We start from the raw sequence: 24588 nt of genomic DNA, 5'->3' as shown, positions 1-24588 counted from the left end.
ATAGCAACAACAAAAATACTACTAGGCTACTACTACTACTAATCATAATAATAATAATAGTAATAACACTAGATAAATACAGGGCATAAGTATCTGCTGAGATTTATTTATTAACGGCAAAATAATTACGAAAATAAACTAAAAGATGTCATAATATGTTTTTTCGTTATTATTTTAGGTTATTTAATGCTACTAATATAACATAAATAAACACTTTGCAAGGTATATATATATACTTCTTTTTTTTCTATCAAAACATATCTGAGATTTAGTTTCCAAGTATAAAATCCTCTTTGAATGCTTTGACGTTTTCAAACAGTTTTGATTTAGTCCTCCTGTATTGTTGGTTGTTTCAGTTTTGTGGACTGAAATGTAAAACGCATTGATTATTTTAGCGCATTAATTACACAAGCGGGTCTTTTTGATTTGTTTATGTAATTGAAATAGCCATTATTATTATATTCGATATAGTCTTGGTCAACTATTCAGTATTTAAAAGGGCTGCAGATTCAAATATTCGATCATTTTTCTCATTTGAAATGCTGTCTGTAGTTTCATGAAGTGATTTTATGAATTTCTCCTGTCTTTTTCCATGTTTAGCAGCTGTATTGACTCTACCAATCTATAGAGGTCGCTGCAAGCTTTAATTTACGCTTTAAATCCGGCATATTCTGCTTTCTTGCATCAATAACAGTTTTGAATGGAATACGCAAATATACAGCCTAAATATCACTGATAATGCCATGCAAAATCACAGCCCGTGTTTGCCAAAACAGCTTCATATAACTCGATATCAGTAACTTCTGTGTGCAGTTTCTGTGGTCACCATTTGAACAGACTGATTACTTTTTAATTACATTTCTGTTCGTTGATTAATTTAGGCTAAGTGGTTGTATTTGAATTATTTACACAGTTAATTTCACCTTTAAAAAAATAATACTAAAAAAAAAAATAACATCCTGTCTAACAATCGTTTATATTTTAATTTGAAACTGCAGCACTATTTGGCTACTATTTGGAACTGCAATTTTATGAAATGAATTGTAATTATTAGGTTATGAATTGAAAGCAATATGAGCTCTAGTGTCTCCTGCTGATGACGCAGAAAGGCCTCAATCCACACTCTGCCTCTGAACTCAATGTCACTCTCCTCATCACATTAATCATTTATTATCGTATCGAGGGTTTTTTTTCTCTCTCTCTCTCTGACAGATTAGATTTTAACCATTTGATTTTGTTTGCACAGGGCGTTCCCACATTATTACTTAATGATATTCCCAGCTGCTTCGGTCCATTTTCCGCCGCCAGCAGCCATCTGGTCTCTTATTAGCACCTCAATGCATCTGCAGCCAGCTCCATTTAACAATTGAATTTGAACACTCCCGCAAAATATCTACAGATCCGTTCTGGGTCTCATGCAAACTGATCAACCGACAGCGTTTTCCACCTCGCGTTTAAGATCATTCGTTAGAATTACCGGCGATCATTAATAATACAACTATCTTATGATGCATTCAATAAAAAATAATAATAATAATAATACAATTAAAAGACAAACAGAAAAATAATAATAATAAAAATGCTGTAACTACACTAAAAACAATTTAGAAAACGAACCAATCCACAAAAACCCTCAAAAAAGTACTTCGAACGTGTCTATAATTTCATTTAGTTTATTAGACAAAATATATGATCTGAACAAACTCCGTCAACTCGCTATTTACAAATGTGGGTCACCTTAAAGGAAAACACCAACACATGAAGACAAATAAGCCTAGCAATGTCCCACGGTGAGGAAGGGGTCACAGGTGTCTCTATGTACAGCTCCAGCGGGCGCTAATCAAACTCGGCCATTTGTTTTAGAGTAACTCAATGCTATGCTCAACTGATTTAGATTTCATTGTCCCTTTATGAGTGCCATCAGTCCTTTAAGCGGGGCATATGTCTCGATCAAGCGGAAGAGAGAGCTGTGAGGACCCTCTGTGTCGATTCCTGCTGGTTTCTGGGGCTGTGGAGAAACACAGAGAGACATAAATGTGATGTGATGTCCAGTCTTCACAACAACAGCTTGAGTCATTCCACGGTTAACCACACACTCAAATTATCCACACGTTATAATGTAGTTATAATAATTACACAAAACCCGATCATATATATGTACACACACAAACACACACCACACAATAATGTGTACAGCTTTAAGGCCATTGGACATTTTGTTTTCTTAAAAGGTGCAATCAATTAATTCCCATCCACATAAAAATTGTACAAATGCTTTTTTTTCCCCTCTGTCTCTCTAAGACTTTCAATTCAACATGGCGATTTTCCAGCAAATCCACTGGCGCGTCTTTTATGCAGGAAATAAATAATAACCATAAGTCAAGTCAGCAAACCCCTCGCACAGGGCCTGCTGAAATTGTGGCACTTAAAAGGGGAAAGTTTGAGCAAGACTGCTCCCCCGAGGGTCGGTTTTCCCGAGGGTCTTTAGGAAAGGCACATATCCTCGGTGACTTGATAAGTAGTTATTCTCCTGAGAGACACAGAGTGTGTGTGGGGAGGGGAACCGTGGCCTTTTGTCAGCAGGAAAAGCACAACTATTTATTATAAGAGCAGTTTTCTCTGCCTGTCTGCTAGAAAATAACTTTCTCCGATAAGAAGTCAAATAAATAAATAAATAAAAATGTGTTTCATCGAGTATAATGATAGCCAGCTGCTGCTAATAATACTACTACTACTAATAATGATAATACTCATTATATAAATAATAATAGAATGAAAAAAAAATAAAAATAAAAAATAAGAAGAATATAATGCAAATGTACCTGTCGTGAAGAGGACGAAATGATGACTTTAAAGGTTGTGTTGGTGATTCATTTCTGAGCACATTTCCCCGATCTGAGATTTAAAAACGAAACAGAACGTTGGAAATTGATCGACTGGAACAGAGATCTGCACAGCATTTATTGTAAGCTACAGATTTGTTTTTATTTTATTATGTGTTATATATAGGCCAGGACACTGAGGGAAACAATAACAACAACTACAGTAATAATAATAATAATGATAATAATAATAATAATAATAATAATAATAATAATAATAATAATAATAATAATAGACACATTTAAAATGACATCGCGGCCGTGTGGGTCACGTGTGTTCTGCACGGACAGGCCTAGTGGGATTGACGCATACCTATGTGTTTTGGACTGAGGTCCTCTGGCGCCTTGTCACTGTTCACGGCTGCCCCGGATGAGTGCTGCTGCTGAACCGGGTGATTGTGCTGATGACTGACGCCCAGGAACGATCGCACGTTCAGCAGGGAGTTCTGGCCCAGAAACGCGCCATTGGTCCAGTTGTGGAACTTCCCGATCTGGCACGTGTACAGTCCGTGGCTCGGCAGGAAGGCCGGGTGAGTGGCGGGAAGCGAGGGTGACGTAGGTTTCTGCGAGCTATCGGGACTGGTCGCGGTTTCTGCTAACGACCATATTTTGGGCTTATTGCTAGAGGGAACAGGAAAACCTCCCTGGCGACCCGGCGACAGAACGCTGGTGGTGTTGTTGTTTCCGTCCGACGGCTCTTTGCTGCCGGAAATGGCGTTGGGTTTGGATTTCTCGAAGGCCTCGTGAGCGTGAAGTCTCTCGAGCTCCCCGCGCTTTTCCTCGTCCTCCTCGTTGCTCTGATCTCCGTCGTTGTCGTCGATCTTGTCGATGTCTATGCTCTCCAGATCTATTTCCTCGTCGTCTTCGTTCTTCTCGGCGTCCCCCTCGTTGTCGCTCCCAAAATATTTGCGTCTTCGTCCTCTTTACTTCTGCCCCAAGTCACCTTGTTCTCCTTCTTGAGTCTTCTTCTGGCGTTGGCGAACCAGGTGGACACCTGCGTGAGGGTCATCTTGGTGATGATGGCCAGCATGATCTTCTCTCCTTTGGTGGGGTATGGGTTCTTCCTGTGCTCGTTGAGCCAGGCCTTCAGAGTGCTGGTGCTCTCCCGCGTGGCGTTCTTGGGCCTGGACGGGTCTCCGTACTGGAACTGACCGTAGGGGTAGAAGGCCGGGCTCGTGTGGGCAGCGAAGCTCGCGGGGTGCACTCCGGGACTGTCTTTTAAGTCGTACTGAGAGCCCTGCAATCAGATCGACAAGGAGAAATCAAAATCACCACATGGGATACACACTACAACGTGCACAAATTAATTCGGGAATATGCTGGAATTCCATATCGAATTTTCAGTTTATTCAATTTATTTTTCAATGATTTTATTTTATTTATTTATTTATTTTTTGCTTGCAATATTGTTTTCTATACCGATATTTTATAACCAGCGTTTGTTTTGACATTTGACCAGTATTGTACTATTAAATAATAATAATAATAATAATAATAATAATAATAATAATAAGCTAGGCCACAGATAGTGATAACGCACAAAATATCCTAGATGTTATCCCAAACTTAATTAGAAAGACATTAAAAAAAAATAAAAAACCTGGTCAAGGATGGTAAACGGGATCGCATTATTTCGAGCCTATAATTAAGTGTATGTTTAATTTAAAGCTCGCTCGCGACGTACATGCCTTAGTCTATTGCCAGTATTATTATTATTATTTCTAGAAAGTTATACGACAAACGACGTAAATCTACTCGTCGAAAAAGCAGAACTGCGAAAAGTATTTCAATCTCCCCCAAGAATTAAATTATATTTATAGAATTTGAATTAATTTCCCATGCAATGGAGATACATTCATGCGATTTCTAATTAATTTATTATAGGTTGGCGATTGGCACAGCTGATTTATAACTCTCACTTTATTTATTTATTTGTTTTTTTGGGAGGGGGGATATGCAACGGTTTTCTTCTGTAAAGTATCACATTTCAACAACATCAACTCTTTCCCCCTTTCTATTAAAATTGCAATATATATATATATATATATATATATATATATATATATATATATATATATATATAATTTTACAAAAGCATGAGGTAGCCTAATAAAGTGTAAAGCAGTTTCTGAGCCAGCAGCACCGTTTCAAACAGTAATTCGTTGTACATAGTTTTACAGCACGAATATTAAAAATGATCGATCGAAAAAGTTTTAATGAATTATTAAATTAAAAATGAAGCTTAACAAGAATTTTAAAAAGTACAAATTTGGCCAACCCAAACAAATGTCCTTCAAATCAAAGCTCGAGCCATGATAAAACTTTTCTTACGGTGTGATAATAGCGTTTGTAAGAAAAGAGGTATTATTGCAGGTATTATTAATTGTATGCGTTCCAACTCCATAATGTGATTTTAAGATAAACCTTGTAAGAATGTTAAAATCTGCAGAGAAACTTTCCATGCACAGTGCAAGCTGAAAATTACTCTAGCCCAAAAACGGTCGGCGATCAACTACAGGACGCTCGCAGGATAAAAGCAATAAAAGGCTAAACGAAAGCGTGCTGCTTTCGCGAAAGTACATCTGATTTTCTTACCATCTGGGAGAAAAGAGCCAGATCGGCGCTGGTGTAAGGCAGAAAGGCGCTGTAGTTGTGTGCGTAGGGGTACATGCCCAGCACCGAGGACACGGCAGCGGCGGCCGCCGACGAGCTTCCCCCGATCTCTGCGCTCCCTCCGCGGGACGACGGAGTCAGCACTCCCGGCCGATCGCCTCCGTACACCGCCTGGGAGGCACTTAAATACTGCGGGTAACCCAGCTGGGGGAAAGACATCTCCTTCGCCACGTCGCAAGCCAAAACAAGGCAAAAAGCAAATAGCCCACCAAAGCAAGAAGTGAAAGAGTTTCTCTCTCTCAAGCAGCACAGAGTGAGAATGGGAAACGCTCGTCTTTAAATCTCAGCTTCTCTTTTGCAGCAAGTCCGTCGGATGTGATCAGATCAACAATTGAGCTCCAACTGATGTCTCTGCCCCTAGGTCCTGGGCTGATCTCTCAGATACAATTTGAAGTTGATGCTTTGATTGGCGTCCCAGGCTCCTCCTCGTTGGCGCATGTGGTTAGTGCATTGGCCAGGGCCACTTTTGCACTGTTTGGAGGATTGTATTTTAAATGTTTAGCATTAGAATCCATTCACTGTAGTGTGACAACCTGTCTACACGATTTTACAGCTGCCCAGCACTGGGGAAATGAACTGATAGGCACGCGGAACTTATTTGAATGGCTCATATAATTCTTCTTAACACTGGAGAATTAAAGCACCACTCGCGATGACACTGATCTCCATAAGGTATTGACGATCAAACAGCTGTATTCTTTCGTGGTGCTTTTTTTTATTTTTAGATTGCTAATATTGCGTACGGGATTATACACATTTGGTACAAATTATGCTCTGAACTAAATTATTCAAATGAAACACTGGCTTTACTGTTTCTTGAAGTGATCTTAAATAATTAAAGATGTGTATTTCCATACTCTAAACCTCATGATTTTTTTTTTTCTTTATTCTTGTCGGTACTGGCAGAAATACAGTTTCTCATGCATGAACTTCCAAACGACTTTTAACTGATGATGCAGGCTTTAATTATGCGAATGATATCACATGCAGGGTTTTTTTTTTTTTTTTTTTTTTTTTTTTTTGGTAAAACAAATTAATTAATTGATATCGCTATTGGCAATCAGGGTAGACAATGTGTGCCAAATTGTCCAAAACATTCTGACACGTCTTTCTCTTGCCTCTCTCTCTCTCTCTCTCTTTTCCTCTCTCTCTCTCACACAGACACACACAATTATAACCCAGAGGCACTTACACGCATACACACGGGGGTGGGGGCATTGGGGACTTTGTATTTATGTTTCATTGTTAAATACTGGTTTACGAGGTGATGTCGTGAATAATCTTGAGCACTTCATTAACATGCACACGAGCGCCAATTTAGCCACAAACCAACAAAATTATTAATACCACTAATAATAGTCACGACAGATAAAGGGATCGCCTGTGGTCGAACAGTTTGTGATTTAATGTGTGTACGGCTACACTAATCTCACCAATCCCACCACATATTTACCAAAATACCTCCCACTAATAATAATAAACTGTTTGCTTAATGTGTGCTGTATAATAAACATGCAACGTGCTCATACTTTTCAGAAACGGGATAACATTTACAGATTTGTACACAAAATGCGATTTTCGCAAAGGTTTAATTGTGCACCGTTTTTTTATTTAATGTTAGCACTAGGCTATTATTATTAACTAAATTAAAGTTGCACATAAAATTAGATTTTTTTTTTTTTTTTTATTTATTTTTTTTTTTTTTTTGGTGTCATTCTAATTCGAGACGTTGTTTTCCTCTAACCGAACTCGCTCTTGATTCGTGCGGGACTCGATCTGTCATGGGGTCTAAACTTGTGCTCGCTGAAAGGATAGAGTGGATTTAATACTTTAACGGCTCAGATGAAGCCAGTGATTGTGATCTGCCCCAGATGGCCGCGAGTGGAGGATCTGTTGAAAATATCTGAGGGCACTGATGCCAATCAGAGGAACACATCAGACAGAAGGAGGAATGGCACTGGTGATAACCCGCTGGAAGCGCGCAGAGCTGAAGATCATGCAGATATGACACTGGAAATATCTCCAAACGATGGAGACACAGACGTTAAGAAAGGACATTCAATCTTGAGAAATGTCGTCGAAACGAGTTAGGCGTGCTCAGTTACTCGCTTCTTATTTAAACATTCACTTTTGACATTTTATGCATATATATATATATATATATATATATATATATATATATATATATATATATATATATATATATATATATATATATAATGGGCTGCAAGGTTACATTTATTTATAGCAAATATTATCTTTTTTATTATTAATATTATTATTATTATTTAAAGTCTTTTTTTTTCGGAGGTGAATATCAAGTGTCCTTCTTTTCTTTCTTTTTTTCGGGTCAGTGGGGAAAATAAATTGTAAAGGGGTTGAAGTCTGACCCTCGTCAAACAAAGGCACGTGTAATCTATGGGCAATAAAGCGTGTTCACACTTAACTGATTTATGGGGCTTGTTAAAGTCCCATTATCACTTTCACTGCAATATTAACAGAGGGAGACCTGTGCAACTTCACTGGATACCTGTAGAATCTTCGTATCTTTTTAAGAAAGGTTTCTAAAAAAAAAAAAAACACCTTTTTCTTAAAAATAATAATATATTTGTTTTTTTCTCTATATCTGTGCAAGATGAAAATTATAACCTACTCCGCATGTGTATGCAATGAAATGTGTCCATGTATACACACATCTATAAATTATGGAAAGTACACTAGTACACATGCCCTTAAGCAAGCTCTTATTTTTCTGCCCTTCTTCTGTCATATAAATAGCAAACCCAAGCTTAGCAGAGCAGTGATTACAGTGCTGAATTCTGCATATTTCAAAGGTTAGCGTTTTTGTTTTTACTCTAGGAAAAAAAAGGAAAACATTTTTAGACTTTTAAACCATTTCAAAACAACAACAGCAAGACACACACACACACACACACACACATTTCATGGATGAGTTGCATGTGTTGTGTTATATTCAGAATCTGAAGGGTTTCAGGTTGTCTGTTGTCTGTGACTCTGATGCTGTCTGAGTGTCATTATACTATAAACACTGTTTGGCAAGCTTTCTTATATGCTTGCTTTAATACACAGATGCATTTAAGAAAAAAAAAAATACTAGTATTTATTTTCTTTCAGACTATTTCTGTCCTCTGCATGCAAGCCTCATGAGACAGATCTTTCAGCACAGACTCCGGTTTGTGATTGGATTTCATACAACTCAAAAATCAATGCATTTCTCAAGCATGTCAATGTACATTCTTTAAGTACAGGTGTATGGCAATTCTTACAACACTGTAAAACTTATGTAGCACAAACGAAAGCAGGGAATGGCATTCAACTACACTGTCAACTTAAAACAGCCAAAAGCAATGAGATCAAAGGCATGCGCTGGAGTCTCTTCTCTCTCTAGATTACAGCCCTAACGGTTTGAACCCTTAATGCTATTAAAGGGAACCAGGACATCTCTCCCAACCATGGTTACTGAGTAAATCCCCTCTGGACTCAAAAATGACCAGAGTCAGCAGTGGTCAATTGGAGCTTTTGCATTGACTTTCAGCACCAACCATCATTGTAAAATGTTATGCTCTGGGTTTTTGGGAGAGATGCTGCAAGTGCACTGATTTAACAGGGTTGTGATCCACAATCTTGGCTGCACAGACTGTTTGCATCTCTTTGCATCTCGCAATTATGGTCGAGCTCATGGGTATCTGCATGAATAATCACTGTGTAATGCTTTTTTTGTTTTCTCCACTCATTTCAGCTCCGTATATATATATATATATATATGCAATGCAAATTGAAATCTGCATGATTTCAGAAGCTGTTCAATGAAGGATCCCATGCAATGGTCCAGTGAATGTGTATTGCGTGTAAAATCAACTGATAATAATGCCTGGGATCCTTCAGCAGTTTGGGAATGTCTTGAGATTATCAATGTTGGGAACTGTTATCACGTCAACGGCCTGCTGGACCACACATGATTGTCCCCTATTGTCCTCTTCTGTCTTCGGCGAGTTGACATGAGGTTAAAAATCTCTGGTATGCCCCTCTCGCCCAGGAGAGATTAACAAATTATATGTGCTGAAATCTAGTCCAGCTAAATTCGGAAGAAAACAGTTACCACCAACCATCACAATGTGCCGTTCGCTCCCAGCCCACAAATAAAGTTTATCCAATATCCCCAAATATCCCCCAACACTGCAATAAACCGGAGAGCAGTTAAATGCCTTATTAGAGTCCTGCTCCAGGAATTTGAGAGGAATGCTTAAACCACACCCAGCTACGGAAAGAGGGAATTTCAGGATAATAAAAGACGTGTGTGGAAATGTCATGAGGCCAGAGTGCAGTGTGTGTGGCTGACAGCAGAGCATATGGGAAGAGATTTTACCTCGCTGTAGCGACACCTTGGCACTGAATCTGTTACACTACTGGGCATCTGCTAGTTTGGCACTTGCCTGCAAACTTTCCACTCAATTGCAAATTTGCCAGAAAGGGACGGAAGCATAAATTAGTCATTATAGTGAATTTGTCTGTAACTTTATTATTTCATATCATATCAACATTGTATTATTATATTCCTTATTTAATTTTGATTAGATAACAAATTGTGCTTTTGTTCCTTATATTTAAATAAAAAACACATTAACATACAATGTACAAATGGAACAGTAATTGGAATTAAATCACATGACTGGTATATTCAAATGAGTATGAAAGTTTGGGGCTAGTTATCAATCTATCTATCTGCCTGCCAGCCTGGACACAAAAATACACTCTTTGCTAAAGTTAGGGTATTTTTTCATAATGGGGCAGGTTGTCACATTTTATTTGTAGGAATTTTATACAATCCATTAATTACAATATATGTTGATGCTAAAATAAATAAATAAATAATAATAATAATAAATCTATTTGTTTGTGTGTGTGTGTTAACTTTGTTTTACTTGTGTATATATTTTATGAATTGTTTTATTGTCATTATTGTTTTAGATTTGTTTGTTTTAGTAACTACATTTTTTAGGTGAAAAAAAAAAAAAAAGCATTAGAGAAATAAAATGGACGTGAAGCACAAATGTAGCTAGTTAGTTTGGGCTGGTAGATATGGCAGTGTCTGTATGGGTTAATCAGTGTCTTTCTCCCTGGATCCCACACCTCTTGAAACACTTGCAGGGTTTTAGGAAAAAGACAACAAAACCTGCTTCCACCCACCCGGCCAACCCAGCATGCTCACATATCAAAGGCTGGCCATCCATGAGGGCATTGTCAATGGTGATTAGTGGGTGGGTCACCTCTCTGAAGTGATTGGCTACTGAGATAAAAAAAAAGTGAGGCAGGGAAATGTGAGAGGGGATGTTAATTATTTTGGCTCTTTTCTAAGGAAAACATATCACCATGTGATCTAGTGGAGGTTAAGTACCCTCATTGCCACAAGGCCAGAGGTAATTAATAGACAGAATGGCTGTGTTTATGTGCATTAGTCTTTTATGGCTCTTTCAGTTGTAATGGTTTGTTAAATGGAGGCCTCCTTTCACCACAGATTGCAGGCTGATAAAAGACATCAGGTGGCCTGCGTTTAAATCTCAAGCACCTCACGTAATCCAAACCAACACCTCTGCAATATCATTGAAGTGTGTAAGCAGAACTGGGTCAGCTTTTTTTTATCCCCACTTCTGTTGGAAGAATCATGAAAATGATGTTTAAAAAATGATTACATAATTCTGCATTTAAATGGAAGTTTTACAGAGCTTTACACTTGTATAATCTATACATTTTAGTGAATGTGCAAAATTTACCCTTAAGATATTTATTCAAATGTACAGAGCACGCACGCAGACGCACACCCACAACGTGATACAGAGCATACAAATCTGTTAATTGAATTGTAAAGAAGGCCTATCCAAATGATGGATTTTTGTGTATGCAGGCTCTGATATCATGGGACAGAATTGAAGTTGCACTTATAACTTGGACATTTTATATGTTCTCAATCTTCTTTAATAAAATAAATCCTGTTTTAACTCTCACCCTTTTTTTGTTCATTTAGATATTGAATGAAAGCAAAGTCAAAAGCAGTTTCACATTAGCCTGACATTAGTATTTCTTCACATGACCAGGTTTGTAATTATCAGTTTTGTTAGATCTGGAGCATTATCTCCAGGTGAACCGCAAACCTCTACGATCAAGCATCTAATAATCAGTGAGTCTCCACGTCCTGTGATGCGTGTTAAACAAACAAACAGATTTCTTTCAACTCTAGATTACTTATTCACCTTCAGGCACAAAGGGATGCACTGGACTAAGTCAGTGTGCCTCATTGAACTGTCAGCATCTATGAAGCCGCTTGCTGCACTCAAGGTTACAGAGCGGGAGGGCATGGAGGGGTCTGGCAGGTACGGCCTGGCAGAGCTTGTTCCTCGGTCCGGGATCGTGTCACTTTCGTTCAGGGCTGAATGCTTTCAAGCGGAGCATCCAGGGTTCTGGCCCGAGGGGTGGCAGGTTGCATCCCCCGGTTTTGTATCAGCTCCACGTAAAGGCGGCATTGATCCCAGCTGAAAAAAACCATCCAAACAATGAGGTCCAATAGTAAGTCCATTTCAAGAGCCCAGCTGATTGGAGCCAGGTAATGCCAGCATTAGAGATACTCAGCTGGGCCGGCGACTAGCAGAGTGCACCGTGAAATCTCTTGTTAAAGTAAGAGAAATAGTGTTTGCTCAGTAATTGAACAATTTTATTTTAGCCCCACCAGCCCCAGCAGCCCTGCTCCTCCTCCTCCTTCTCCTCCTCCTCATGCTCCGGCGCACCACCTCCCCCTTGCCTTTGTGTGAGTACCCATCAAATCTGGATCGATCCTGCAGTGTCATTGTGTTAGGGGGTTATTTATGTGGGCATCCAATCTCCAGCTGCTGTTGTATTCGGGCAGGGAACAAGGCCAGAGATTTTGTTAACAGCGAAAAGAACATCAGAGGAGACACCGCAGCCGAAGCTCCAGTGCTTTCACAGCCAGTTAGACTTTAAGTAGTGGATGTATTGAGTTCATCCTGGTGAAACAGACAACTAATTTACTGTTTTCTCTCTCCATCTACATGGATTACGAGAGGCAAATGAGACGACCACGCGACCCCTCCTGGCCGGCTCGCCAAAAATGAAACTCAGCCCTATCTGCCGGAGAAATGAACGATCCTACTTATGTTAATGCATACATGAGCGTTACACAGGTTTTCCCATGATAAAGCTATAGGTTAATGAAATGCTCATTTCATTCTAGCAGTTGTTTTCTCTGTGAAGTTCCGATAAGTAGCGAACCAATGAAGCCTGTAATTACAATCTTACAGAAACCCAGCCAATCTGTATATAAATCTCACCATCCAATTACAAGATGTAATAATTTTGCAGTCAAGCTGGTAATGAGGTCTAATACTCATGCATGTGATAATCCCCCCTGGATGCTGACTCTATCAGATGTTAGCTTTGTAATTATGTGGGCAAAAAATCATTATTTCATGTTCAAGTAGAAAATGAGGTTGGTGGGAAGTTAATTTTCTCTATGCTCTGTGAAGCATAGACAAGAATTTAATGATTTAATTACAGTTGTTAGCCCTTTTTTGTGAGAGGCTTAAATCGAGCTAAGCGTTTTTCATAGCCTGACATCAAGAGTCCGGGAGCATCAAATATTGTGACAGCGGTGCATGTGCACGAAGCGACGGGCGCCCCCCGGAATCTCCAGGAGCGCCCATCTCCTCAGAATTTTGGTTATATCCTCATCACCAAGGTAACTGCATCCCCAGGACACAGAACTATCAGATAAAAGTGACATCAACAAATATTAAGCACTCTGGCTTTCTCTGACACTCGCTAATCCACTGTATGTGAATTTGTCATATCAGATTACGAAGACAGTCATGATGAGGTGAAGTGAAAAGCATCCACCCACCTCAAAAGGACAATATCGTTTTTTCTCCACCTTTCTGGGAATTTCAAAACGGCTTTTGAGTGGTGTCTGTAGCCCTCTGATTTCCATATATTCTTTATGGAGGAGAGAGTAAGTGAGGGAGAGAAACAGTAAATACATTCCTCAGAGTAATCCCTAGAAAAGGGAATGCTTTTTGCCAGTGGAAGAAAGCACTCTGAGCTATGTAATTCAACTTCACAGAGAAACCAGCTACTTGTTTATTCAAGGGTTGGGGAACGTTGCTTCGCTCCCTTTAACAGGCCTCTGTGAAGACTGCCAAATATTTAGCCTGTCCTCTCCCGCCTTTCATCTGCTCCCACAACTTGACACTCAAGATTCTTCTCACCGTTCTCCTTACAAACTTCTGCTATGATTTGAATTTGACTTTGCAATAAAGGGTATATGCCGTCTAAAGTCACTCGAGGCACTTTTTCGTTCAATGACACCACTGAATCCCTAAGAGGCATTTGAAGCCTTTAAGAACTCCAGGTTTGTGGAGAAAATATTTGTAAATGACTTGTCTTTGGTTGTGCATTCGAGTCGTTGGAATTAAGCCCCAAAGCTACATACATTTTAAACACTCCAACGCCTCTTGAAAACTCCAAAGGTGACAATTGCACATCCAGAGGCATGAAGAACAGATCTTCAGCGACAATAGTGTTCTCAAGCGCCTGCCCCCCACAGCACTTCGGGTCCCTGACCTCTAAATCTTCTGTCCTGATTTTGGCGCTTCACTGCGTTCTGTTAAACAAGAAGTGTTGTGACCCATAATTGTGGGCAGTCTCTCAGCAGGTTGGGAGAGCTCTTTCCGCCATAGTGTCCGGTCCGGCTCCATCTGCTGCTGTCTTGCGCTGGTCCCACTGGGAAGTCCGGCTAATTTTGCAGTCAATTAGCAGAAGGATGCCTTTTGTTCTCTGGCCGTCCCAACGGGCTGCTGTGCCAGTCTGCCGCAATCTAAGGATGCTGCATTCAGATGGTGCACAGGGTTGTTTTTCATTCTCCTCATGCTCTCCAGTGCTGGGCCCTAACTAACCTTTTGACATTGTTGGCCAAATGCTGTCGATCGCAGTGAGCTGTGCGGAGGCTTGAATGACGAATGTAAGATGGACAGAGAGTGCCTGGGTTAAATTTGACCATGAATGAAAGGCATTAGAGGCTTCATTAGCTGTAGGATTAGATGTCATAAAGCCCCCATGGGCACATCATGCTTTAATGCTTAAAACCATTGGATTATCACGGCAAAGACTAATTCTGCACAACACCACTGACACAAGATTCTTACGTGCTATGACCACACTAAATCTGTAATGATACATGGGAGAAACGTCATTCAGTTTTCATCCGCGGAAGTAAATTGATTGAGATTATATGTTGATTAACATTAGGTTTCGTGCATACAGATCTTTTATGTATATTTTCTGTTCTTGTAAAACAAATGCCTTAAATGCACTATAAGTTGCTATTAATCAAATAATTCTGTAAAATAAAATGTATTACAAAATGTAAAGCAGCACAATCATTTCTAACATTGATAATTATGAGATATGTTTCTTGAGCAGTAAATCATCATATTAGAATGATTTCTGAAGATCATGTGACACTGAAGACTGGAGTAATGATACTGAAAATTCAGTTTTAATAACAGAATTGAATTACTTTTTAACACATATTCAAATAGAAAATGGTTATGATAAATTGTAATATTTCACAAATTTTAAAGAATAAGGTTTTGTGTAACAGTGTGTATTTTTTGGAGTAATTTGGATACCTTCCTGCACTGCTTTGTTTCCTGCATAGATTAGGTGCTGATGCACATATTGGCATACATTTAATGCACATCATTTAATCTGCCAGTTTAACCACAATTTATTATAAATCAATTAAATATAGTGTTATGTCCATAAAGTGATATTGAAGTATGATTTATGGTGTATACAAAAAGGTACCTGCTCTGTTGCAGATGAAGATAAAGCACTGCTGCAGGTACAGATACATACTGAATGTACTGAATTGCTTTTATTGCTTCCATTAAATAAGTTTTGCCAAATTAACCACAATACATTATCAATAAATATCTTGTTTAATTATGTCCATAAAGGGTTATTAAATATGATTTATTTGACTCTAATATTTTTCTTTTTAGAATATTTTATATTAACGTTAGTCATGTAATAGTGTATCTCTCATATGTGCAGGAATGTTTTTGCTTGCTCTGCTTTGTGATCTGTAGATGAAGTGCTGTCTCAGTTATTGATGTACATTGAATGTACTAAATTACTTCTATTGCTTCAGTCAAAAATAAATAAATAAATAAAAATGTACCAGAATACATCATGTCAATGCAATGTCATGTCAATCAATGGTTTATTCCAATATTTATCCCATTTAGGGATAGTCTTGTATAACAACATATCATATTTGGAAAAAATAAGAAGCTCTGTCTGACATACTGAAATACCTTGAATGCACTATAAATTAGTGCATCTGCCAAGTCAGTTCATCCCCCAGTTTAACAACATGCCGTGTTTATTTAGTCCATAAATGGTTTATTCTGACATTTGAATATGACTTATGGTGAATGCATTTTTTATTTGACTTTCTAATCATTCTGGGTCCTGTTAAATAAGGTAATAGTGTCTGATACGTGAAACCGCCCCATTCCACCCGGTAACCTGTGGACGAAGCGCTACCATTAGCCGCCAGTTACAAATGAGCTTCCCAGCCTCTCCGAGCTCTTTTCTGATAGATGAAGCACCCCGTCGGTCTCACCCCGCAGTCCTGGAGAAGCTTTACCTGGCCTCTCGCCGCGCTACCTGTCTCAAGTTAAATAAATCATTATGGTCCATAAAATATTCAAGGTGGGTGGGGAGGGCCGAGGTATCAGGCAAGCAGGGCAGGTTAAAGAATTTCTTAAAATTTTATAGCGTGACAGCCTGTCCCACATAAGCCCCTCAACTGTCTCATGTTCTGGGGCAGAAATGCTCCTCTGTGTCACTCTAATAGTCTAGAATTACACTTGTATCACTGTCACTAGCATATGGGGATGTGTAAACCCCCTAGGCCTGTGCTCCCTCTGCTTTCATGGCATTTAAAATGATAACATTTGGCCAAGCTAGTTTTGACAGAAAGAGTGAAGCTCTATTCTCTCTCTTCCCCCTCCACAGCGGGCGTATCGCTGACAAAGACAGCCACCAGGGGCCTGCCACCGAGCGGCCAATCATCAGGCTTTTTACTGGATAATGATGGCGGCTGTGACTCTGTTAATAAGGGCCCGAGCACAGAGGGAGCGCGGCGTCAGAGCTGTTGGGCTGCCATTCACTTCATCATATGCTCTCTTATTATAGAGCTCTGCTGCACCTGATCGTATCGCCGTGTTCTCCGATCGGACCGAGTCAGAGGCTTTCTGATCAACTCACCTCTCTCGGTTTTATATGAAAGGAATCACAATGTGTACAGAGTCAAACATGACTTGATTTTCAAGTCACAACAGCAGTCTTACGGAATGGGAGAATCAAGCTTGTATTTCATTATTTGATCTTTTCCAAACAATAACAAGCTTCAAGAGGTCTCCAAAAACATCAAAGAAGCTTGTCGGCCTTCTGTGCACCTTCTACATTCATACAAATAACTTTATCTGACAGAATGTCGAAAAAAATCTAAGACATATTGCATTGACAAACTCAGAATATAGTATTTATGGTCATGATAATATGCGATTATGTGGAAAAACATTTCCTTATGTGTTCCAAAAGGAAAATAATAATAATAATAATAATAATAATAATAATAATAATAATAATAATAATGAAATAAGTCATATATTACTATATATTTGACCAAAACTACAGTAAAAGCACTAATTCGTATTTATCGGTTTATTTTATTTAAAATGCATTATAATATATTGTGTCCTTTGAATTGTATTTAAATATAATTATTTTCATAGATTTAATTTTAATAGAACATGATCAATGCATTTACTATACCCTTTGATCAATTTAATGTGTAATGAATGTGCTTTCCTTCCTGGTGTATCCAGGCATTATAAAGGATAAACTGCATATGAAATAGTGATGACCGACCAATTAAGCTGCGTTTCCGCCTCCCCTCTTTCCTTTCCTCAAATTCCCCTCTCGCCGTTTTCTCTCACTTGAACAGACTCCAGCAGCGTGACGGAGTCCCTCAGGATTTGGCCTCTCAAGTTGTTAAAGTGGGAATCAGCAATCTCTGCTTTCCTCACCATCAGGGAGCGTGAGGACAGCCCCTCTGTTATTGAGCCTGCAGGTTCAGGTCGCGGCGCTTGTGGGTGAGAAACCCCTGCTCTCGCACTATTAATCATTATGTGACCCTTTAACACCTGCTACTAACTCTCTGCCTCCAACTGCTGCCGTATTGATATCATTCCCTGTTGATTTCTTCATTTTCCGAGGCCGGCCAGGACCGAGCCCTTTGGAATTCCTCATAAATGTCAGTAATTGTGCATCAGAGTTCAATGTATTACTTTCCCACTGTCTCTTTGGCTTGCTATTTCTCTTTTTTCTCTCTCTGGCGCACACACAGGCGCGCATGCAACTATACGGCGGAGCCTCATGTATTTTGATGATATAAAATATGACCACATTTACATGCAAATAGAAGTTTGAGATTAATGGGGGAAGCAAACAGTGGAAAAGGAGGACAGCATGGTAATACGCCATTATGCTGTTTAAATACATTTACCCGTGTTTGGAAGCTGAATTAGCATGGTCTGAGCACCAGGAAATCATGTTGGCCTGATTGCAATTTTGTTTTCCAATTGATCGTACAATTTCATCAAGTTCAGCTGTCATTTCTAATAGTAACCTGGGTTTACTGACTGAACTGAAGATTTTCGCTGTGACAGAGAGATCTTGGCAGAACAGGTGAATTAGTCTGTTTTTTTATTTATTTTTGCATTGGCCCGTGACACCAAATTTAAAATTCAAATATTCCAAACATGTTTCCCGTATGCATTTGAAGCGTGTCCATGCCAGTTGGCAGTTGCACACACACACACACTCACACATGTCTCACACTCACACAAACCCTGTGCATTTCTTTACTTGTGACTCGTAATCATCAACAGACTCTTGTGTGGTTATTTTATGATTATTATTAATTGACTGGAGATCATACGTGTGTCTGTAAACATAGAGCGAACCTGACTGACAGCCTCAGGACTGTCCTGCCAAAGCAGGGGCCACCAAAGGCCTCCTAATATATAGACAATAAACCCATTTCTGAGGGCCCCACAGATGAAATGATGATTTGAATATTTCACAACATCATCTAGGAGTGGAATAATCTATCAGTCACTCAAACGTCTGAGACGAGCGACCAAACAAACACCCCGAGCAAATGTCACTCATCTCTTACCCAAAATGATGCTGACAGCTAAATGCAGATCTCAGTTTTACAGAGAAGGATTCATTACCTCTGAATAATAAATGGCAAAATAAATTGTTTAATCTTCTCTCTGAACACTGTCTGCTGGAGCTGAATATCAATCTCCTACAGATCTCAGGCTCAGGAAGGAACTGGAGAATAATGGCTTGAATGCTCTGACAGAATACATTAAGATATCTTTCTGATGTTTTCAGTGAGATAAAATGCATTTATATTTACAACTGCCTTTAATAATAGAGCCATTTAATCATTACGTTCGACATATATATATATATATATATATATATATATATATATATATATATATATAGGATGGTTTGATGATTAGGATTTTTTGTTTGATAGGCAAGATTTTTTATTTCCCCTGTTAATATATTTCCGTTCTGTTCAATTCAGTTCAGACTTTTTTTTTTTGAAAGAAAGAAAGAAAGAAAGAAAGAAAGAGAGAAAGAAACAGAAAGAAAGAAAGAAAGAAAAATTATTAGTAGCATTTTAGTATGTCAGATAGAAATATGTTAATTTAGATCAAAGGAAAAAAAATAGAATTATATTTATGTTATTTACTTAAATATTTTATTATGTTTTTAGCTTTTAGTAATATTTAAAGCAATATTGATAGTAAAGCTATGTATTTATTTTGATTTAGTTTAGATTAGTTTCGTTTAGTTTTTAGAGACTATTGTTGTTTTTATTAATGTTTTTAATCCGTTTTTATTTTTATTTAACTTCAAGTTTCAGTCATTTTGTTTGTCATTCAGTCATTATTATTATTATTATTATTATTATTATTATTATTATTATTATTATTATTATTATTATTATTATGTCTAGTCTTTCAGCTAAATGAAACAGAGAGATGTAGTCTTGTAAAGCTGCTGCTGATGTAGTTGTAGTTCTCTGAATCTGATGACACAGAGTGAGTTACTGATGATCAGCTCTGTATTCAGTCTTGTGGATATGAACTCTTCATTAGGTTCCTGTGTGTTCCTGCGGGAGAAAGTGGGAGCACAATGGCCAGCGCTGGAGCCCGGAGCGGAGGCCGATAGCAGGCCAATCGTACGGCCTCTGACACGGGGATCGATCGCTCGCGGAGGGCTTGAGGGGCGGAAGCGAAGGCCTCTCTCATTAGCTGACCGGACGAGAGCAGAGGTGCGAACTCAGCCGTCCCAGAGGAAAACACTGAGCAAACTTACCACGACCAGGACCACATCTCTGCACAGCGCTGCTCACACTCCAGGTACATCACCATCACATCTGCACATTCACAAACATCCAGACATCCAGTCCTGCACTGACACCACATATACTCTTTCTTTCTTTTTCTTTCTTAGCCGTGAAACTATATGTTCAATTATTTCCTTAAAAAAACAATATATAATCAAGCAACATCTCTCATTTTCATTAGTTTAACTTGATGTAAAAAAAGAATAATATAAATTAAATGGACATATTTAAAAATCCAAAACAATGATACAAAATGACAACAAAGACACAACTAAATTACTAAAACTTCATGAAAACTAAACTAGCATTTAAATAAAAATGGGAAATCTAAAAACAGACACTATATAATAATTTGGAATATCAATAAATACTAAAATAATACTCAAAATAATGCACACACACATATATGAATACTGTACATGATCAGTATATATGATATATGATATGTATGATTTTTTTTTTTTTTTTTGGAGCAACAGTTACGGTCTTTGTGATTTTACAATTGCATTAAAATCATACCTGAGTCATTTTTAGAATAATAAAAAGAGTCACACTGTTTGAGTTCCTCTGTTGCTTGACCAGTGTTAGTCTAAGGCCCTGATTTTAGCTCATCCACTCTTCACTGCTAATGTTTCTAATGCCTTTCTCCAGAGCTTCAGGTTCACTTTATCTACTTCATTCAATCCACTTCTATTCATTTCAGTGCATTCAGCACACATCTGATCAGTGCATTTCCTCCGAGTCAAACTCAGCAATGCTTTATCATGAATGAGAAGATCTTTTTAATCAAGTCGATTCCCCTCTCATCTTTCGTCTACCTCTCTTAACTCTTTGCCACTTTAAAATATAAAACTCAAGCGGTTAAGCAACAAGGTTGTTTCCTCCTCACTAATTAATTGGACAGAAAGGACTGATTCAGTAGTTTTACAGCACAAAGTGGCTGTTTATACTAACAAGACTCAGATAAAGGTGTGGAGTAATGAGAGGAGAATCTCATCAGGGCCAGAGTTTACATCTTCAGAACAAAACAGAGCGGCCTGAGGTAGTAATCACCATAATGTCAGCTGATTTATATTTGTGTTTAAAGGCCCTGCATAATCAGGCTTCTTCACGAGGACGAGAACGAAGAACAAAGAGGCGCTGGAGCTAATTGGTGAGAGGCCTGTTCCTGCGTCCCACCGGCACACGGTTAAAGAGATGAAACATGGAGGAAATTGATACTCGATGCTCTTCAGGAAAATCCTCCTTCCAGACTGCAAACACTGAGTGGAGCTGCCCAGGTGCCGGAGAATCGCTCCTCGCTCTCATTGTCTGCATTAAAAAGTCTGCAATATTTGACAGGCCTGGATATGAATGTCTTTGAAAGCATTTTTAATGACTCTCAAAGCAGTGCTGCATTATATCGGGTGCCAGCTTTCCATGATATTCATACATTATTGGGCTTTCCAAGGGCTCCAAATGAGTCTCCCTAGCAATGCGACATAAACAGTTGTCACTGGAGCAAATTCATTCCCCACTCAGGGCAAATTGCTCGCAAGGAAAGTCTCTGGCCAAAACCCAGTTCTCTGCGGTAGTTTAGCAGTGTTAGCCAAATATTTGAGGCTCTTAATTGGTGACATTTTGTTCTCGTCACTGTTCTGCTTCAGTCTTCTGACAGTCACTCACCTCTTCTTGAAAATGACAGGAATATGTAGAGGCCACTTCCCAGAGTTTCTGCTTGTGGATGAATGTCTAGTTGGGTGGAATGCTTAATAGACTGCAGAGACGGGAAACGACTGGATGTCACAATCATTTTTACTTACATTTACATTTTCATTTAATCATTTAGCAGACGCTTTTATCCAAAGTGACTTACAAATGAGAACAATAGAAGCAGTCAGGTCAACAAGAGAACAACAACAGTATACAAGTACCATGACAAGTCTCAGTTAGTCTAGCATAGAACTCATAGGCAGTTTTTTTTTCTTTTCTTTTTTTTACAAGTGAAAAGACAAGAAAAGGAAAAGTGTTAGTTGGTTAAGTGCAGGCAAAAAGATTAGTCTTTAGATGTTTCTTGAAAATTAATAAAGACTCAGCTGTACAAATTGAGATTGGGAGGTCATTCCACCAGCCGGGCACAGTCCAGGAAAAGGTCCGTGAGAGTGATTTTGAACTTGTTTGGGATGGCACCACAAGGCGTCGTTCACTTGCAGAGCGCAAACTTCTGGAGGGCATTTTGTAGGCAAGCATCAGTACCTTGGAATGTAGGCAAGCATCAGTACCTTGGAATTTCATGCGAGCGGCTACTGGTAGCCAGTGTAACCTGATGAGGAGAGGAGTAACATTAGCATTTTTTTGGCTCATTGAAGACAACCCTCGCTGCTGCATTCTGGATAATTCACAGAGGCTTGACAGTACATGCAGGACGGCCCGCCAGGAGAGCATTACAATAGTCCAGTCTGGAGAGAACAAGAGCTTGGACAAGAAGTTGGGTTGCTTGCACTGACAGGAAGGGTCTAATCTTCCTAATGTTGTATGAGGCAAACCTGCAGGACCGGGTCGTTGTAGCAATGTGGTCTGTGAAGCTTAACTGGTGATCCATCACAACTCCTAGGTTTCTGGCTGTCCTCGAAGGAGTAATGGTTAATGAGCCCAGCTGTATAGAGAAGTTGTGATGAAACAATGGGTTAGCTGGAATCACCAGGAGTTCAGTCTTTGTAAGGTTAAGCTGAAGGTGATGGTCATTCATCCAGCTAGAAATGTCCCTCAGACAGGCTGAAATGCGAGCAGGTACCGTCGGGTCATCTGGCTGGAATGAGAAGTAGAGTTGGGTGTCATCAGCGTAGCAGTGATAAGAAAAGCCATGCTTCTGAATGAAAAATCCTAATGATGTCATGTAGATGGAGAAGAGAAGTGGTCCAAGTACTGAGCCTTGAGGAACCCCAGTAGCAAGGTGGTGTGACTTTGAAACATCACCCCTCAAAGACACAAGGACACAAGACTGAAGGATCTGTCAGAGAGGTAGGACTTTAACCACAGGAGTGCAGTTCCAGAGATGCCCATCTTTCTGAGGGTGGACAGGAGACTCTGGTGATTAACAGTGTCAAAAGTAGCAGACAGGTCCAGTAAGATGAGTACTGAGGATTTTGAAGTTGCTCTTGCTAGTCCAGGGGCTTCAGTAACCGAGAGCAGGGCAGTCTCAGTTGAGTGGCCACTTTTGAAGCCAGATTGGTTGCTGTCCAGGAGGTTGTTCTGTACAAGGAACATAGAAAGCTGGTTGAACACAGCTCGCTCAAGTGTCTTTGCAATGGATGGAAGAAGGGATACCGGTCTGTAGTTTTCAAGAAGCGCTGGATTTAGAGATGGTTTATTGAGCAGTGGGCTTACCCGAGCCTGCTTGAATGCTGAGGGAAATGTTCCAGAGTGAAGAGAGGAGTTGATAATGTGAGTAAGCGAAGGTATGACGGAAGAAGAGATCACTTGAAGGAGGTGAGTGGGGATCGGATCAAGTGGACAAGTAGTAGGATGATTGGACAGGAGAAGTTTGGAGACGTCCATCTCTGAGAGTGGGGAGAAGGAGGAGAAAGCGTGTGCGTCGGTCATTGTGAAGTTGTCCTCAGTCTGCGGTGTGGAGAATTGGTCACTGATGGATCTTGTCATATTTGTGAAGAAAACTGCAAAGTCATCCACTGTAAGAGCCGATGGAGGAGGTGGTGGCGGCGGATTAAGAAGAGAAGAGAAAGTCTTGAAGAGTGTCCGAGCATCACAACAGTTGTTAATTTTGTTGTGGTAGTAGGATGTTTTAGCCGTGAAGACATTTGCAGAGAAGGAAGAGAGGACAGATTGATACACATTGAGGTCGGTAGAGTTTCTTGATTTCTGCCATTTCCTCTCTGCAGCCCTGAGTTTAGAGCGATGTTCACAGAGAATCTCGGACAGCCAGGGGGCAGATGGGGCGGTGCGTGCTGGTCTAGACAACAGTGGGCAAAAGTTATCCAAGCAAGATGTTAAAGTGGAGCAAAGAGTTTCTGTAGCGCTGTTCGTGTCCAGAGCAGAAAACTGAGAGAGTGCAAGAAGCAAGGATGAAACCACAGAAGATAGGCGAGATGGAGAGAGTGAGTGAGGTTGTGTCAAAAGGTGACCTGCGTTGGAGTGTGAGGCACTTCAGGAGTAAGTGCTAGGTTAGCAGTAATAAGGAAGTGGTCTGAGGTGTGCAGTGGAGCAACTGAAGAGTTGTCCACAGAGCAACAGCGCGTGTAGATGAGGTCTAGTTGGTTGCCTGATTTGTAAGTCACTGTAGTAGACACTAGCTTGAGATCAAATGAGGTGAGCAGAGTTTTGAAGTCAGCAGCCTGGGGTTTATCTAGGTGGATGTTGAAGTCACCAAGCAGTACCAGAGGAGTACCATCTTCAGGAAAGTTTGACAGCAGCACATCCAACTCCTCCAAGAAGTTTCCC

General features: G+C 39.5%; 1 protein-coding gene across 1 annotated transcript; it reads right to left on the bottom strand.

The window, feature by feature from the left end:
* Positions 1 to 1657: 1657 nt before the first annotated feature.
* LOC113070620 (iroquois-class homeodomain protein irx-1-like) lies at positions 1658 to 6126 on the bottom strand. Its single transcript, XM_026244022.1, is given in 5 exon segments — positions 1658 to 2008; positions 2823 to 2895; positions 3196 to 3786; positions 3789 to 4119; positions 5478 to 6126. Coding segments are annotated over 5 exon segments (1290 nt in total). The 5' UTR covers positions 5715 to 6126; the 3' UTR covers positions 1658 to 1950.
* Between the last annotated feature and the right edge of the window lie 18462 nt (positions 6127 to 24588).

Source organism: Carassius auratus, unplaced genomic scaffold (genome assembly GCF_003368295.1).
Source record: "Carassius auratus strain Wakin unplaced genomic scaffold, ASM336829v1 scaf_tig00004858, whole genome shotgun sequence".
Lineage (NCBI taxonomy): Eukaryota > Metazoa > Chordata > Actinopteri > Cypriniformes > Cyprinidae > Carassius > Carassius auratus.
The sequence above is the reverse complement of the archived record's forward strand: the minus strand, read 5'-3'. Positions and strand labels throughout refer to the sequence as shown.